The sequence below is a fragment of the Embiotoca jacksoni genome, unplaced genomic scaffold (genome assembly GCF_022577435.1).
Source record: "Embiotoca jacksoni isolate LCO1_2020_lvr unplaced genomic scaffold, fEmbJac1.0.p SCAF_3, whole genome shotgun sequence".
Taxonomy (NCBI): Eukaryota; Metazoa; Chordata; class Actinopteri; family Embiotocidae; genus Embiotoca; species Embiotoca jacksoni.
In genome coordinates, this window is record NW_027185381.1 from 17338583 (window position 1) to 17353544 (window position 14962).

General features: G+C 40.5%; 2 protein-coding genes across 3 annotated transcripts; both read right to left on the reverse strand.

Annotated features, from left to right (window-relative positions):
- Positions 1 to 36: 36 nt before the first annotated feature.
- Positions 37 to 9213, reverse strand: sephs1 (selenophosphate synthetase 1). Of its 2 annotated transcripts, none has more exons than XM_069162463.1 (10): positions 9189 to 9213; positions 6864 to 6986; positions 6659 to 6755; positions 5253 to 5356; positions 4942 to 5049; positions 3969 to 4123; positions 3784 to 3874; positions 3585 to 3684; positions 2724 to 2936; positions 37 to 1313 (listed from the first exon to the last, which is right to left on the reverse strand). In XM_069162463.1, exons 2-10 carry the CDS (start codon positions 6957 to 6959, stop codon positions 1099 to 1101), a joined length of 1179 nt encoding a protein of 392 aa, XP_069018564.1. In that variant the 5' UTR covers positions 6960 to 6986; positions 9189 to 9213; the 3' UTR covers positions 37 to 1098. The 2 variants fall into 2 exon arrangements, with proteins under 2 accessions (XP_069018564.1, XP_069018563.1); XM_069162462.1 differs by lacking the exon at positions 9189 to 9213 and adding an exon at positions 7336 to 8946.
- Positions 9214 to 9828: 615 nt separating this feature from the next.
- On the reverse strand, positions 9829 to 14914 carry bend7 (BEN domain containing 7). The gene is made up of 10 exons (XM_069162470.1): positions 14590 to 14914; positions 13959 to 14036; positions 13520 to 13873; positions 13165 to 13281; positions 12733 to 13085; positions 11962 to 12069; positions 11679 to 11796; positions 11473 to 11586; positions 11146 to 11187; positions 9829 to 10695 (listed from the first exon to the last, which is right to left on the reverse strand). Exons 1-10 carry the CDS (start codon positions 14651 to 14653, stop codon positions 10637 to 10639), a joined length of 1407 nt encoding a protein of 468 aa, XP_069018571.1. The 5' UTR covers positions 14654 to 14914; the 3' UTR covers positions 9829 to 10636.
- Positions 14915 to 14962: the final 48 nt, after the last annotated feature.

Genomic DNA, 14962 nt, shown 5'->3' on the forward strand with positions numbered 1-14962 from the left:
TCTTAATACATTAAAAACAGACAAAGAGAAACAACGTATTATAAGATAAGTTTATTGTAGGAGGTGGATGGAGATTATGTCCCAGCTATTAGGACAAACATAAATGATCTGACCTTTGACCAGCTGGAAGCTTCATTACTGCGAGTCAGATTGCTCTCAGTGCATCTTCTGGCAACATTGAGAAATAAAAACTAAATGCACCAGATCCTGAACAAAGGCAACAGGCTCACTGATTAGAGCACTTGTTGACAAACGACCTTGAATGCTCTTTTTTACGTCTTGTGATTAAAACCCATCATATTACCTTAAATATGACATTTTGAAAATGCAGATGGTGTACGGTTTATCTTCTTAGGGTTATTAAGATTTCTCCTCAACTATACTAGTACGCTAACTGTCAGTTGTTTATGTGGAAATCAACCTGAAGTTCTATAATGTGACGAGATCATGTCCAATTTAATTTAGCTGGGAGTACAAACCATCTTCTATTTGAATATTTATTAGTTTACGTGGGGACAATACAAAAAGTCAAATTAATTAAAAAAAACAAGCCATTCTGGTCACACTCGTTTTCTTTCAAGGCATCAGTTACAGTAATGAACTAAAACTAGTTTTATAACTGTACAAAGTGAATGGACAACAAACAAAAACAACATACACAGGTCGCTTGTTTGATGAGAACAACGTTAAAAGAGTCAAAACAGGCAACAGACCCCGGACTTCCAATGATTCAAAATGAATCAACAATATCAGATCATTATCTTCTCATTCATCACTCTTTTATCAGAAGCTGCCTGCCAATCAAGCACATTTAACATAACAGAATACAGACAAACATGAAAGGCAAATGTATTTGAAGTATGCTCTATTTCTTACCAATTGTTATCATGGGGATACTGCAGGTTGCGTCCACTGGGTGGCGACGTGCCTCCTAGGCCACTGTGTGGGGCTGCTTTCATGTTACGCCAACCCAGTCTGTTCTGTGTTCATACTATTTTGTGTACATCTTTCAACACTCTAGGATGGTTTTGAAGTTTATATGTCTAAAATCACTCGACAGAGCTTTTGGGTTCCGGTCTATGATGCAGCAAAGGAGGATTAGGAAGTTGCACCGGGTGTTGGGTTGACATTCTGCGTGGCTGCTTGTGGTGCCACCTCTATGATTCGTGGTTTGTCAATGATGCGGGCAGTGCGGTTTCCTTTCTCTACAATCCCGATGATCCACGCTTGGTGGCCCTCTCCGTATTTTGGGGATTTGATTTCGGCACAGAAGCGGGCAGCCTGCTCCCGAGGCAAACAGATCAGCAGGCCTCCTGAAAGCGAAAGGAGAATTTGTCAGTCAAGTGTCTTAAATGATGATTATTTTTTAATGTGTGACAATACTGGTGAGTGTTCATCTCTCTGATTATTGGATCCAAGTATTGCCTTTAATACCCATACTGTTAAACATTGTTTTTAATTGGTTGACATGTTTAATAGAATTAGAAGGAACTGCAGGGCAGTGGTTCTCATCCTATCTTTCTGACTGATGTTATTTATTTTCTGCAGGAATTGTGGTGTCTCTCACGGCTTAGATCTTTTTAAAACGTTTAATTTATTTTTCTTTACATTGGCACAGAGGCGACACTTAGTTGTGACTTTCCCCTCAAACCAAATAAATTATCCAAGTTAGCTATCTCACAAGACTGTTGTCAAGGAGTGGATGGCACAGAAAGTCAGGCAAAACAAAATGATTAAGAACACCGATAAAAAGCAGAGCTGAATCAAATTTCAGCATTAACTAGTCACATTCTCAGGATTTCTGATCAGGAAAAACATATAACATTTCTATAAGTCTTGCTTTTTCCCAGCTAAAACATGAATCAATTATGTTCTATTATCTTTCCCCACGCTTTAATTATTCACATTTTATTTTACTGCAGGTAAATTACTCAGTTTACCCGCCTGAATATATTATCCCAGTGGTCTTTTCTGAAAACAGCTTCAGTCTACAACTGAAATGAACTGGCTCTTCTTTACTCGCTGCATCTAAATGCAGGATTAAATGGAGGGTTCTGGTATCAACGTAAAGGCTCGCTTTAGTCAATAGTTCCTGCTAGATCACACTAGCCTGGCTGCACTGACTCGCTCACAGTTTCAGTTTTCTTGGCTGTGAATACAGTCTACAACTCTATTAGTGTTTTTACAGCCACTCTGAAGAGCGAACCAATCGGCGAGCAGTGTCGGTGGTTAACCGCGTTTGTCCCGCCCATCTTTCAGTGTAACTGGATGGCTTGTGACAGTGATGAGCGCGGCGTCAATATTTTTCAACTCTCGCTGACCGGACAAAAATCACAGATTGTTTGGCGTTCAGCACAGAATAAACGGTCAGCGCCTTGTCAAGCTGCTGGCTTTCATTAAAACAATTTAAGAAATATGCTGTACTCAGGAAAAATCGCTTTGGTGGACAAGGGCCAAATGTAGTTGCAGCGGTGGATGAGTGTCAGGCGGTTTCGGCGCATGCTGATTGGCTGAAATTACTTCGAGGTCTTCGCCCAGTAGGATGGAACGACTGCAAACAATCCCCTGCAGATGGTGGCCAGGCCCATATTTACATAGTGAAATTGGGTCTTGTTCTTCTCAGGCCGAGATCACACAGCTCCACTCCCGTGGTAAAACCTCAATCTCCATTGTTGTGGCCATGTTGCTTTATGTTGTGCATTCTATGATTTGTTTTTAATCACCTGATGTTTCAGGGCAGGTGCCGTGCATCAGTCCAAACATGTTCCCACAGGCCTTGGACACAGCAGCCATCTTGGCGAGCACTGGGAGGTTGTGGATGACGAATGAAACTTCGCTTCGCTGTTGTCGTGCCAACGTCTGCGCGTGGCCAAGGATGCCAAACCCTGTGATGTCAGTGGCTGCATGAGCGTTGAACGTGTGCATGAGACCAGCAGCTACAAGGGAAGACAGAGAGAGAGAGACAGGGAAGACACTTAGAATTATTTCTGAGTGATTTAATGGTTAATTCTACTCTGTTTTCATTGCTGAGTCACTGTAATCAGCAAATATCAATTCTTCAGTATGTGGGCCAAAAAATCTTTCGCAATCTCGATTGGAAACAAATAACCATCATGTCTGAGGACAAAGGACGTCATTCATGTATTAATTCTTATTAACTTCTTAAATTAATAAATTATCAATTAATGCAAGACAGAAACAAGGCATTAACTAGAGACCACTGAACTAACACTTGCAATTTTTCAGAGTGTGCTGTAAACAAAACTAAAGTATGTAACTTCTGTCTCTAATGTAAGATTATCATTTGATATTTTAAAGTTATCCCATGCTTTTTTTTTATGGGTGAAGTTTGACATTATTATCAGAAGCTGATGCCATTATTATTATGCCACAGAGGGTGTAATACAGCGAAGCTGCTGCAGAGGCTGCTGCTTATTACAAAATTCAACAGGTCTTTGCCCAACTGCTGATGTAGTTATGCTCAAACTAACACGGTTATTTAATTGAGAAATAAAAATGCCAATAGCAAAAAGTGAAAAAAAAAAAAAAAAGGTAAATTTTAGACACACTGATAATGGTTTTACCTGTCCTGTTGAGCCGGGCCATGTTCATCATGGCTTCATGGTAGGCCAGCTCTACATCTTCCTGGGTTACCACCAGTTTGATCTTGTTCCACTTCTCAGGCTGAGAGATGAAGAACACATGTATGACTAGTTTAATTAGAGAGTCAAAAAAAAAACAAATATCCAAACAAAATTATTCATGAATGAGCGACAGACTTACAATATCTAGCCACTGGTGTACGGCAACAGCCACTTGTGTTCCAAGTGGTTTGGTCAACACCAACACATCTCCTGGCACTGCATTATCTGGCCTGATAAATGTCACAGATGGCATCATTATGATTGTTTCTTAAGCAGCTAAGAGAGGCACACAGCAAAAGGAAGGAAATAATAACTTAACCCTACATGATGAACTCATTGGGCTGGCAAACTGTTGTAGCAACTCCTCCCATCACTACCCAGGGGTTGAGCACCGTCTGTCCTCCTGTTACAGATGTGCCTGCCTCCTCTGATGCATCCTTGAATCCCTGAATGATCAGTGGGATGACTTTGTCTCTCTCCTGTAAAGAAGCACAAATGTCAGAGCAGAGACAGAACACAAAGCAATACGATAATAAGAATTAAAGATGTCCCGAGTCATCTTGTGCCAGCACAGAGGCTGATACAGGCATATTTTAAAACAACCCTGATTATAATTCAATCCTTACATTATTGTACTCTACTGTGTGTGTCCGTCACAGCCTGCTACCGTGCGCTGTGCTGCCCCCTTATTGGCTCTACACTGCCAGCATAAGGAAGTAAACTTTACAGTGTGTGTAAGTGAAAAATCACACCGCTGATTGATTCTGTTGTGACACCCAGATTGGAAGAAATTTGATAATACACTTAGCTACCAAATCTGTTATTTTTTACGTTCTCCACCTATTTAAAAAAGATCAGTACATAAAACATTCAGAGGGCAGCTTCTCATTTTAGCTAGACCCCATCGTCACTTTGATGGTTGTGACAAACCAGTCACATCTGGTCACAGGTCATATCCACTCTTACTAATACTTGGTAGCACTTCGATCATAGGTCATAAAAATAAGGTGAGTCAAATTTAGAAGGCTACAACTGTTATTTCAGTGTGTGCAACACATATAGTATTTAATGAACAGAGGCAAATCTAAGTATAAGATCGAACTCCGTATTAACAATTTCCAACACCTGATGCCTAAAAAAAACTGGAGCGGAAGATCTGTCATAATAATAATAATAATAATAATAATAATAATAATAATAATAATATTAATAATAATTTCCATAACGCTGTTTTCTTTCATATCTATCGAGCACAAAATTTGATTCTCAGAAATTGTATTCAAATGACTTTTCTTACTTTTTCTGACATTTTGTTGCTGACTCCCAGAAGCATCAACATGTTGTCACACTCCGTCACTCCCATGGCGTAAAGGTCACTTAGAACATTGGCACAAGCAATTCTTCCCTACAAAATAGAAATAATGAAAATTAAGCACATAATGAATTGTTGTGTAATGTAGTCTTGCATCTGACCCAAAAATAACAGGTGAACAAATAATTACTTTAACAGTGACATATTTCCTGTATACAAGACCTGTATATTCATATAAATAGCAGAAGTACCATATTGGAGCAAAAAGTAATGTCGATGAAAGAGGCGCTTAATACCATCATGTAGGGGTCATCCACAATGGGGTAGATGTAATCTGTCGTCTGGACCAGAGAAAGGCCTCCATGTCTGAGGGGGATCACACAGGTATCCATGCCTATGCCTTTAAAAGTAAAAGAGTTCTCAAAGACTTATTCTATAGTTTTACATGTGCTTGGTGTGTTTTATGATACTGGACACAGCATATGGAGTATTTTATTGGTGTCCTTTGAAGCCGGAGGTTTTATGTTGGTGCAATTGTGCAAAAATTCCATATTAACCTTTCAGCATATTGTAATTTAGGTGGTCTGAGAGAGCACTTGACTTCTGCACCTCCTCTCTGCTCTGTATTCAGTCTTTTGAAAATCTAGTTTCTAGCTGTAGTATGTAATGTTGGGCCAACCCCTGATCATTTCAGAGAGAGGTCATTCCAACTGATTATCTACAAATGCAGACGCATGTCTCATCAGGTATTATGCCTGATTTATTGGAGGAAAATCCTGGGGGGGAAAGTTGTTATTACAGCATTGGCAACAACTGCCTCCACTGCAATGCAACCAAAAAAAAAGGGGAAGAGGGACTGATCAAAAAGAGAGTCTGGCAATAAAAGGAACCAGAGGTGTACAGTGCCAGAACTCTGTTCTCGGTTTAATCGCTGGGAACTGGCGGCCTCTCTTATGCGCCTTCCCAATGACAGCTGAACAGAGGGCCGGGAAAGGGACAGACAGGGCTGGTAAAAACTTTGTGGACTTTTCTGACAGCTCTCCAGGATTTTTCCTGGTATTCCTGATGGCAAGTGAAGCACTGAGCGCAATAAAACTCCTGTCAATATTAGCGAAGGGATACAGAGTTGGAGAGAATCTGCAATTGAAGCGTGTTCATATGCCCCATGTGTGGGAGGGGCTTAGAACAGACATTAGAGAGGGTGAGCTGCAGGAGGTGTGCATTTCGCAATAGTGGCATTTTTTTTTCCTTTTCAGGGACTGCCTATCCCAGCCTTAATTGAGACAGAAATTAAGTAATCAAATAAAACCTTATTTTAGTGCGTCCACACACTGTCCATTTCAGAACTGAAGGTCAGGTTTTACTGAACAATTTTAAAGCAAAGACAACTTTTGTACCCTGATGTGCTCCAGTGAGGGGAGGAAACACACGCTTTAACTTCTACAAGAAGCAACTATGTTTTCAATGCCACCACAAAACTGGTTTCACCACAGATAAGAATTCCTGTAACACCTTGAAGAGTGCCCCATTAAAACATTTCTTTATAACTTATCTTAAGTAATTTGATATACTCATTTATATTAATTAACATTTAGTATTTCGCAAATTTCTCATTGTGGTTAGAAGAGCTGTTGTTAAATTAAGAATTATTACTAACAACTATTTGATTTATATGCAATTGTAGAATGAAGATCATTGTTACCTAATCGAGGCATAACTGCCCCCAGAAACTGTTCATCCTCTTGATAGTGGTTCTCCTGTAGGGTTTCTAGCAGTTTCTGTAAGACATCTTGTGGGACCTGTGATCAGAGAAAATTACCACAATTTATTTCTGTTATAACCTTTTCTTATTAGGAGGAAGGCTTATTAATCTGTGCAAAGACAATAATGCATCCAAGGCAGTCAACCTTGCAGCCTGTGCCCTTGAGCTCGGCAAAGCGGGTGAGCCTGAAGTTCTTGTCCAGCTCATAGCTTTCAGGGTTAAAAGACTCCCTCACGGACATGTCTGAAGAATCTCTGGGTCCTCACCACTAGCAATGACAGGAGAAAACAACAAGACTGGTGATTAGAAACAGTGTGTGGATGTCACAAGAAAACAGACTCCATATATCAGTTCAATATCCACACTGCAATGCCATATACACATCTGGGCTCCTTTGTAAGTAATTCAAAGTGTATCAATATAAATACAACATCAGTAATACTTGTGCAATCTAGACTGCCTTGAATCCTACCTTTGTGCACCTTATATTATTTGTAGGACTGTCAGAGAGCAGTTACTTTAACTCTTGTTGTCATCTTTCCCGCCACGACTAACCATTATTGTCATGACAAATAAATCTGCCAACTCTGTATGCATTGAATAATTCATTGTGTCACCTTTAAGAGCTCCTTGTATTGACGGATCAACAACCTAAGAGGCAAAATGAGAGGCTGAAAACAGGAAAGAATCGGTCGACAAAACAATTGCAGATTAATTTTCTGTTGCTGTGCCAGTTTAACTAATTGACTAATTAATGCAGCTCTCTTCGTCCTTATTCGCAATGATAGAAATGCCTTAAGAGCTGAACCAACACTTAGTCATTTTTAATCAGTGTTTTGTTGCTAATTTTTTTTTTTTTTAGTAGCACCTTACAAGAGCAACACAATGCCAGACTTTACTACGAACATGACCCGTATTAAAATCACAAAGTCTCCAACATTTTCTCAACAGTAAATAATTAAAAAAAAAAAATCCACTGCCATGGGGTTTTCTGCAGGTTAGGACAAAAAATAAAGAACAAAAGCAGTCAAAGTGGGTTTTTTTCATTTTGAGGCGCAACATTTATTAAATAATGTCAGTGTAAAAAGAGCAGTAGGGGTTAGTTGGGTTTGAGGTGCACGCTACTGTATGACCTGTGTGACAAGTTACAAACTGAGCACCGCACTAAGGCTGAAAATAACTCTTATTTTCACGACTGATTAATCTGTCGATCACGTTCTCAATGAATCGATTTGGCTGTTTGGTTGTTAAAATGTCAACCAGTTAACCCAAAGCGCGGCTTAAATGTTGTGTTTTATCCCGACAACGGTGCACAACCAATGGATATTCCGTTTATTATCACGGAGAACTAAAGGAACCCGCAATATCCATTTCATTCCAGACGCTGCAAAAAGACACTTTTAGCCTTTTTTTTTTTTTTTTCCCCATTTAATTTTCTTTTTTTTACTGAGATCGCAAAATCAAATAATCGCTGTAACTCTACACAACGTGCTGTACAAGTCTCATTCACCCCACTGTGCCAAACATAACCCCCCCCCCCCCACTTGGACTGGTGCGTGCGCGCTAAACTACTCATAATTTTTGAGTCGACGACGCGCGATTACTTGAAAATTTGGAAGCCCGTCGCCACCTGACAAGAGAAGGAGGACGACTTATTGGTTTACTCCAAATCCCGGTCTGTAGTTTAAAACTAGCGAGCTGCTGAAGGGGGGGGGTAAGGGCCCCCCCCCCCCCTCTGCGAGTACACCGAGGTAGTGTTCAAGAGACGAAATGCTCCCAAGTTCATTCAACCCTGAGGCACTGGGTTGACAACATTAGCGGAGACCGGACATTAACATCTGTTCCGCGTGATGTGCACTGTCGGGAGCTACACTTTTGAGATGATGATGATGATGGTGGTGATGGTGGTGGTGGTGACGGCTACACCTTCCACGTCTATTTGTTTCGCTGGAAATGCAGTTTTACGATGTGGTGCTAGCTCTCAGTTGCTAGCAAAAAAAAAAAAAAAAAAAAAAAAAAACGCCGACCCATGCGTGAGGTGATGAGCATAAAGCGGCTCTGTGCAAAAACACCGAGCCGGGAGAGCGTCCCCCCCCCCCTCGGGATCCGCGAGCCGCGACGCCGTGAAAAGCCGCACGCAGCGGCGCGCATTAACGCCTGGATGTGATACATTGTTGTGGGTCACAGTGGCAGCTCGGCGCACACGCAAGTTAAAAAGTTGCCGTGGAGCGCCGAACAAAAATGTCGGCGGCGGAAAAAATTAACCCCTTCCTGCCCGCTGCCATGCGATGTGTGCAACATCAGAGTTAGTGTCAATAAAAAAACGCCAAAGGTGCTGCTTGTGCAAAGTTTGTGACGATACGGTGCAACAGAAGTGTTTACAATCGCCCTAGATGCAATTTTAGGACCAAAGCGGAGTTATATTCTTGCAACATTTCCCCTTTAATTGCCCTGACCAGTTTATCCTTACCAGCTTCACGTTAGCGGTGGATCCCGACACAAGAGCGGGGACAGCTCCAGAATGCATTTGGGCCCGAATCTGGCGTCCTCAGACAGTGCCTGACCACAAATGACATGTATTTGTCTTCTAACTTTGGACTGGGTGACAGATAATTCAGGATATCGCTTAGAATAAAATATATTTTAATTAAAATATGTATCCGCTCTCACTTCATCTAAATAAAACAACTTATGGTATTAAATACGAAGAGGAAACGAACCAGATCTCAAAGGGTCCTCTGTCCGCACGGTGGCGGCTTCAACATCCCCTTTAATGAGCTCTGAAGTCTGGCAACAAAATCTCTACAATGGAGTGTACCTTTAATTTACTGTTTTCCCTCCAACTGCACCTACCACAACACAACATTGCTTGGCAGCAAGGGAAGGTACTTAAAAAGGATGACATTTATAATTTGGAGTTTATTTTTTGATAAAAAAAAAAATTACATTTGAAACAATATTTATTACACTGCTGTGTTACACTACAATGTTTGTTGTTATTTAGACCTCAAAGATGTTTCAGGCAGAAATTCATCCTGTATTTAACCTAGATTGGTCTCATTTCTTTAGGTAATAATACTGTTGTATAAAAAAACGACACAAAACCAGAATTGTCCAGAAACTATAATATTTAATGGTGCAGACAACTATCGATTTCATATGCACATTGATCAGAAATCAAAGGAAAATACATAATTCCATCACAATATTGACAACTATAGCATTGATATGCATAGCCAGCAGATTCCTATAAAGAAAAAAAACATTATTCATACAATATATTTTTATATTTTCCGTGAGGTGTAACCTCTCAATCTATTTTAATTAGCAAAACTTGCCCAAAAATACATCTGATATTTACTTTAGGATGTTTGGAAATAAGGTGGATGCTGCACTGCACGTTACACCTACTGAAGTACTGGTCACTTAAAGGCACAATTCACAATGGACAACTTCCTGTAAAATGGGATTTCTGCAAAATATATGAAAGCTATACCATTACAGTTCTGTGTCTCTTTTGAGACTAATGACCCCTCCTGGTTATGACATGAAAACTAGGTGAGTATTTTTTTTTTTTAAGGCTTTTCTCTGTCTACAGTGTAAACAGTAATTCACTTCTTTCATTTCTTAATTATTGTACAGTTAAATGTTTACTGGCTCAAAATCCCACATTGCAGTGGTTTAATGTGTGCCCACGAAAAAGACTTTAAGACCACAAATATACAGTGTGTGGTGTATGTGTGTGTGTGAGAGTGAGAGAATATCATTAGGCTTCATATTCATCTGGTCCTATTGTTATTTCCCTTTACATCCATTGCACATAGCAGTTAACAGCTGAAAAGGAAACAAGTGGCAAAATGCGTCAAGAAATAATGAAGACCACTAATCTGCTGCAAGGCCATTGTGGCAGACATTGAATCAACCATTCATGTTTACCACAGTTTGTTCCACATTTGCAAGCTTGTTGTAGTCACAACCTATAAAGGAAGAAAGAAAACATTGTTAAAATGTAATATGACATTACCAGAAAAAAAGAAAAAAACTCAATTAATTTGCGTGAGCATGTAGAGCAGATTCTGAAACACTATTGTGACAACTGGGGTGAAATATAGAGGTGAAAGAGGCGATAAGGTGCGTGGTGTGAAGATAATTAGTTGACATTTTGGAAATCTGTGTGAAAATGTCAAATGTCACGGTGACAGCATGACAAGGACCTGCAAGCCAATGAAAGAGCCAGCGACACCAGTTTATGTGTGTGTTGTGACAATGAAGGGGAAAGAGGTAAAGCCATCGTGTGCTCAGAGGGAGGCTGATGGAACGATGTTGTAAGATGGAGCGCTGAGGTGAGGGGATACAAAACAGTAGAAGTAGACATATGTGGGTGTTAACTGTCTATATGTGTGAACATTTTAATATGAGGTTAATACTTGTGGACGGTCCATTTGAGGCTTCTTCTGCTTCTGCAGCATCTGAGGAGCCAAAGGAAGAACGAGGTTTACATGACAAATTGACAGAAGGCCTTCTTCTTGACTGGTAAATATACTAATTTACAAGTAAATGTAATAATAGTAATAATTATAGCAAAGACTTTCTGGAGCATTGTTCTTAAACTATGTTCACAGAAACCTTTCCACAATAAAAAAAAATAATAAAAAAAATGATTGTTTAAAACAAAATTAGATCAAATACAACATAAATATGAATAAACATACAGTATAATTTATATTTCTGCATATATAAGTTTAGCAGCCGACCTCTTTTCAGCCTCCTCCTGGCAAGTTTGATCTGATCTTGAAGGATCTGAACCCAGTCTCGTGGTCCAGGCAACTTCTCTATTCTGTGTTCAGTGCAGTATTTCTCTGTAAACACTACACACAATTCACAAAGTTTCTTCAGAAACTGTTCTGTACTCTGGTACAAAAAGAAATGATAATACCTTTTGAACATTTCTCTTCCCTACCTTTAATGGCACCCACAATGTTCTGGTCCAAGCCCTTACGGTTATCATTGAGCCCTCTCTTCCTTTTACCATTTGGCAAGGAGTTAGCCAGGGTAGTATCATCAAAGAAGGCACATACCTAAACACACAGCACCGTTCTTGACCAAGCAACAACTTTACATAGTAAAGTAAATTAATAGACATCTGTGTTTTTAATAAATGGAAAAAAATCTAGTCACATAACTATAAAATTAACCAAGATCAGAGGAGCATTGAATCTGTTTAAAAAAAAAAATCAGCACACCAGTTTGCGGAACAGCAGGCTCCCAGAACGTGTATAGTTGACTAGAATTGAGTCTAGCTGGGCCTTTGAGATAAACACATCATAATCCTCCGCGAGACGCATCTCAGACTGCAAAGGAATCAAACAACACAGTGTTAAATGTGAAGCATTATGAGAAAATGATCAAACTGCTTAAATTCAGATTTTAAAAAGAACAAGAGAGAACAACTCTGTTTTGTTCAATAAAAGTCACTACCATACTTGCTTAACTGTTGATGTCATCGTGAAAAAAAAAACCATGAGGATAGTTGCACAAAACTTAATGTCACGTCAGGGAAAACTAAGGTTTTACTTAGAAATAAGCACGTCACTTGACATATAGGTAGGAGCCTTCAACATAGGCACAGAACTAATGAGTTTGAACTTTCTTAAATGGAGTCCAAAATGCTAAAGAGGCAACTTTTTTTTTAAAATATAAATATAGATTTTCTTGGTTCTGTAGGGTCATAGATCTGTAATAAATGATCTGGAAAATCTGGAAAAAAAAAAAACATTAAGGCAGCATTATTTAGTTGGATGAAATCAACATCCACCCTGCAAATTCTCAGATTTTTACATGTGTAAATTTGCATATTAATTCATAAAACACTTAGGTACAGATTAATAAGAACTGTTGCTGTGGAAGACAGAGCACAATACACTGGAATCATTAATTGGAGTTCAAAAGCACAGTAAACACACATGGGCACATGATGCTACATACTGTACATGCACACTAACATACAGATTTACCTCTAACGCCTGATGTTCCCTTAGTTGGTTCAGGAGAGAGATGTGTGTGTTGTTGACCGTCAGTAAATCATTCTGAGGTTGCAGCAAAGAAACATCAGAGGAGATGAGATGAATGCTGGATGTAGATGAGTCTTGTTGTTTCTTACATTCTTCTCTCTTCCCAAATTCTGCAGGGCCAGGTTCAAGCAGTGATGCTTTCAGACAGCTAACAGCATCTCTTTTAGTGCTAGACACAGTCAGTGGAGCCCCTTTATAGAATGGCCTCCTCTTTCGGGGCCTACGACGAGGAGACGGGCTCGGGCCGAGACGGGGTTGGCATGGGGATGATGGCTGGTCCGGCCTTTCCAAGGATGCTATAAAACGACAGAAACAATTTTTTCCTCTCTGTCTATTTGTGTGTCTCTCTCTCTCAGTGTGTATTTGTGTTCTGACCTTTTTGTGTCTGCATCAGCTTCCTCATGGCACGCAGTTCCAGCAAGATAGCCTGCAAGGTGCCCTTACAGTTACACATACAGCAAGGGGTTTCTGGTACAGCAGGAGGGACCACATCTGCTTGAAAAGAGGGGGGGGGGGGGGTGTTAGTAACTCAAACACGGGTGCAATGCGCTTTCATGTGATATCTCACAGCAAAAGTGTGTATGTGTGCATGAATGTTACCTCTGCACCCTTTTACAACAAAACCCTTCTGGTGTTCACCACTCTATTTTATTGAAACCTATTTTTGTCTTTAGGAGACTGAAGTTGTGTTTTGTAGTTTTTTCTTTTTTAACATATACTGGCACCCTACCATTTGCCTCATCCAGTTTGATTAAATCCTTTGTGTTGTTGAGGATCCTGAGGGCTCTGGAGCGGGTACTGTACTGGCCACAGCCTGGACCGTTGGGGATGGGGGAGGCTATGGATGAAGGTGAAGGCTCTGGGTCCCCTGCAGAGTTCAAGTTGTTGCTCTGGTAGTCCTCTGACACAAGAGACAAAAGTGCAGGCTGATGTATCCAGTTTGGATGTCTATCCTGCGGCTCCTTTGTCAAGCGGTCCTGCTCTATTCCAACACGCTGATACACCCTGCCGGTCTTATCGCTCAGGAGTCTCATCATTCCTGTGATTTGCCTTTTAATCTCCATGCCCTCGTCCACCAGCCAAACTACATTGAGAGAGAAGGGTGTGGGTATAATTAGTGATATCTGCCATGATATATGATAAAGATTAATCTTTAAGATTGCTCATACCATCGGGCACAGCAGCATCCTTAGGTTCGCCAATGGCATCTTTGCAGCTGGAGTTCATCATATGTGAAGGGTCAAAATCTGCAAGAAAAACAGCTTTTGTTACAGCTGTGAAATACAATAAACCTGTGAGACAGATGATGTTGCGGCCTTTGTAATGTTGAAGCTTGTGCAGGCTGAGGAGCTGTGATGTCAACCAAGGCAAACCCCCCCTCCCATCCCATGCAGAAACCACCACCTGTAGGTGGTATGAAGAAGTGTAGTCAGAAGAGGTAGTCTGAAGCTCACAGCTTCAGCAAAAAGTGAACAGTTGAAACTGCGTGATACACGTTCAGAATGCGCAACATATTTTTACATTTTGGACTAGTTGCTCAATTAATTCACTCTTACAGATCTATTCGGAATGAGCCATGTTGAGGCTGATGGCCAGGACATTTTTTTATTATTTTTTTTTTTTTACATGTGACTCTGGAATCACTGGAGTTAGCTGCTGGTTGAAATCGAGACACAGACTGGGCATTGTCGTGGCCATCGCTTTTGTTTACAGAGTCGTCTCTGCTGGCACACAGCGCCAGACAAACACCCAGACACAGACGCGCGTCTTGCAAGGTCTAACATTCATTCAGCAGCCTACCTTCATCCGTGACCAGTTTAAAGCTCTGCGACTTTCTTCTCCTCTTCCTTTCCCCAAACTCCATCTTCCAGGGGAATATTCTGTAAGTCGTGCTCGAAAAATCGGTGTTGAGAGAGATGGAATCAGTGACTAGGATGCACTCAGCGGAATCACTCTCCGTCTGCCTGATTAATCAGTTAAATTTCTCCTCGGGCTACGCTACAGATCCTGTTAACGGCAGATTTTCACCGTGTTAAGCTTAATTGAACCGGATAAATGCTATTGTACAATCCATTCCCTCTCCCAACATGATGCTGATTCGTCCCCCTCTCCATGTAAATAAATTAATGACTTTAATATTAGAAATTCGTCACATATCCCTTTGCGCCACCTG

What these genes read in the sequence shown, in the direction of transcription:
- sephs1 (XM_069162463.1), bottom strand. Translation starts at nt 6,959, where the DNA reads ATGTCCGTGAGGGAGTCTTTTAACCCTGAAAGCTATGAGCTGGACAAG. An exon ending in TGGATGACCCCTACATGATG is followed by an intron (nt 5,050 to 5,252) that starts GTATTAAGCGCC and finishes TCTATTTTGTAG; the next exon opens with GGAAGAATTGCTTGTGCCAA. An exon ending in CAGCCCAATGAGTTCATCAT is followed by an intron (nt 3,875 to 3,968) that starts GTAGGGTTAAGT and finishes GACATTTATCAG; the next exon opens with GCCAGATAATGCAGTGCCAG.
- bend7 (XM_069162470.1), bottom strand. Translation starts at nt 14,653, where the DNA reads ATGGAGTTTGGGGAAAGGAAGAGGAGAAGAAAGTCGCAGAGCTTTAAA. An exon ending in GGATGCTGCTGTGCCCGATG is followed by an intron (nt 13,874 to 13,958) that starts GTATGAGCAATC and finishes CTCTCAATGTAG; the next exon opens with TTTGGCTGGTGGACGAGGGC. An exon ending in CAAACTGGATGAGGCAAATG is followed by an intron (nt 13,282 to 13,519) that starts GTAGGGTGCCAG and finishes CTTTTCAAGCAG; the next exon opens with ATGTGGTCCCTCCTGCTGTA.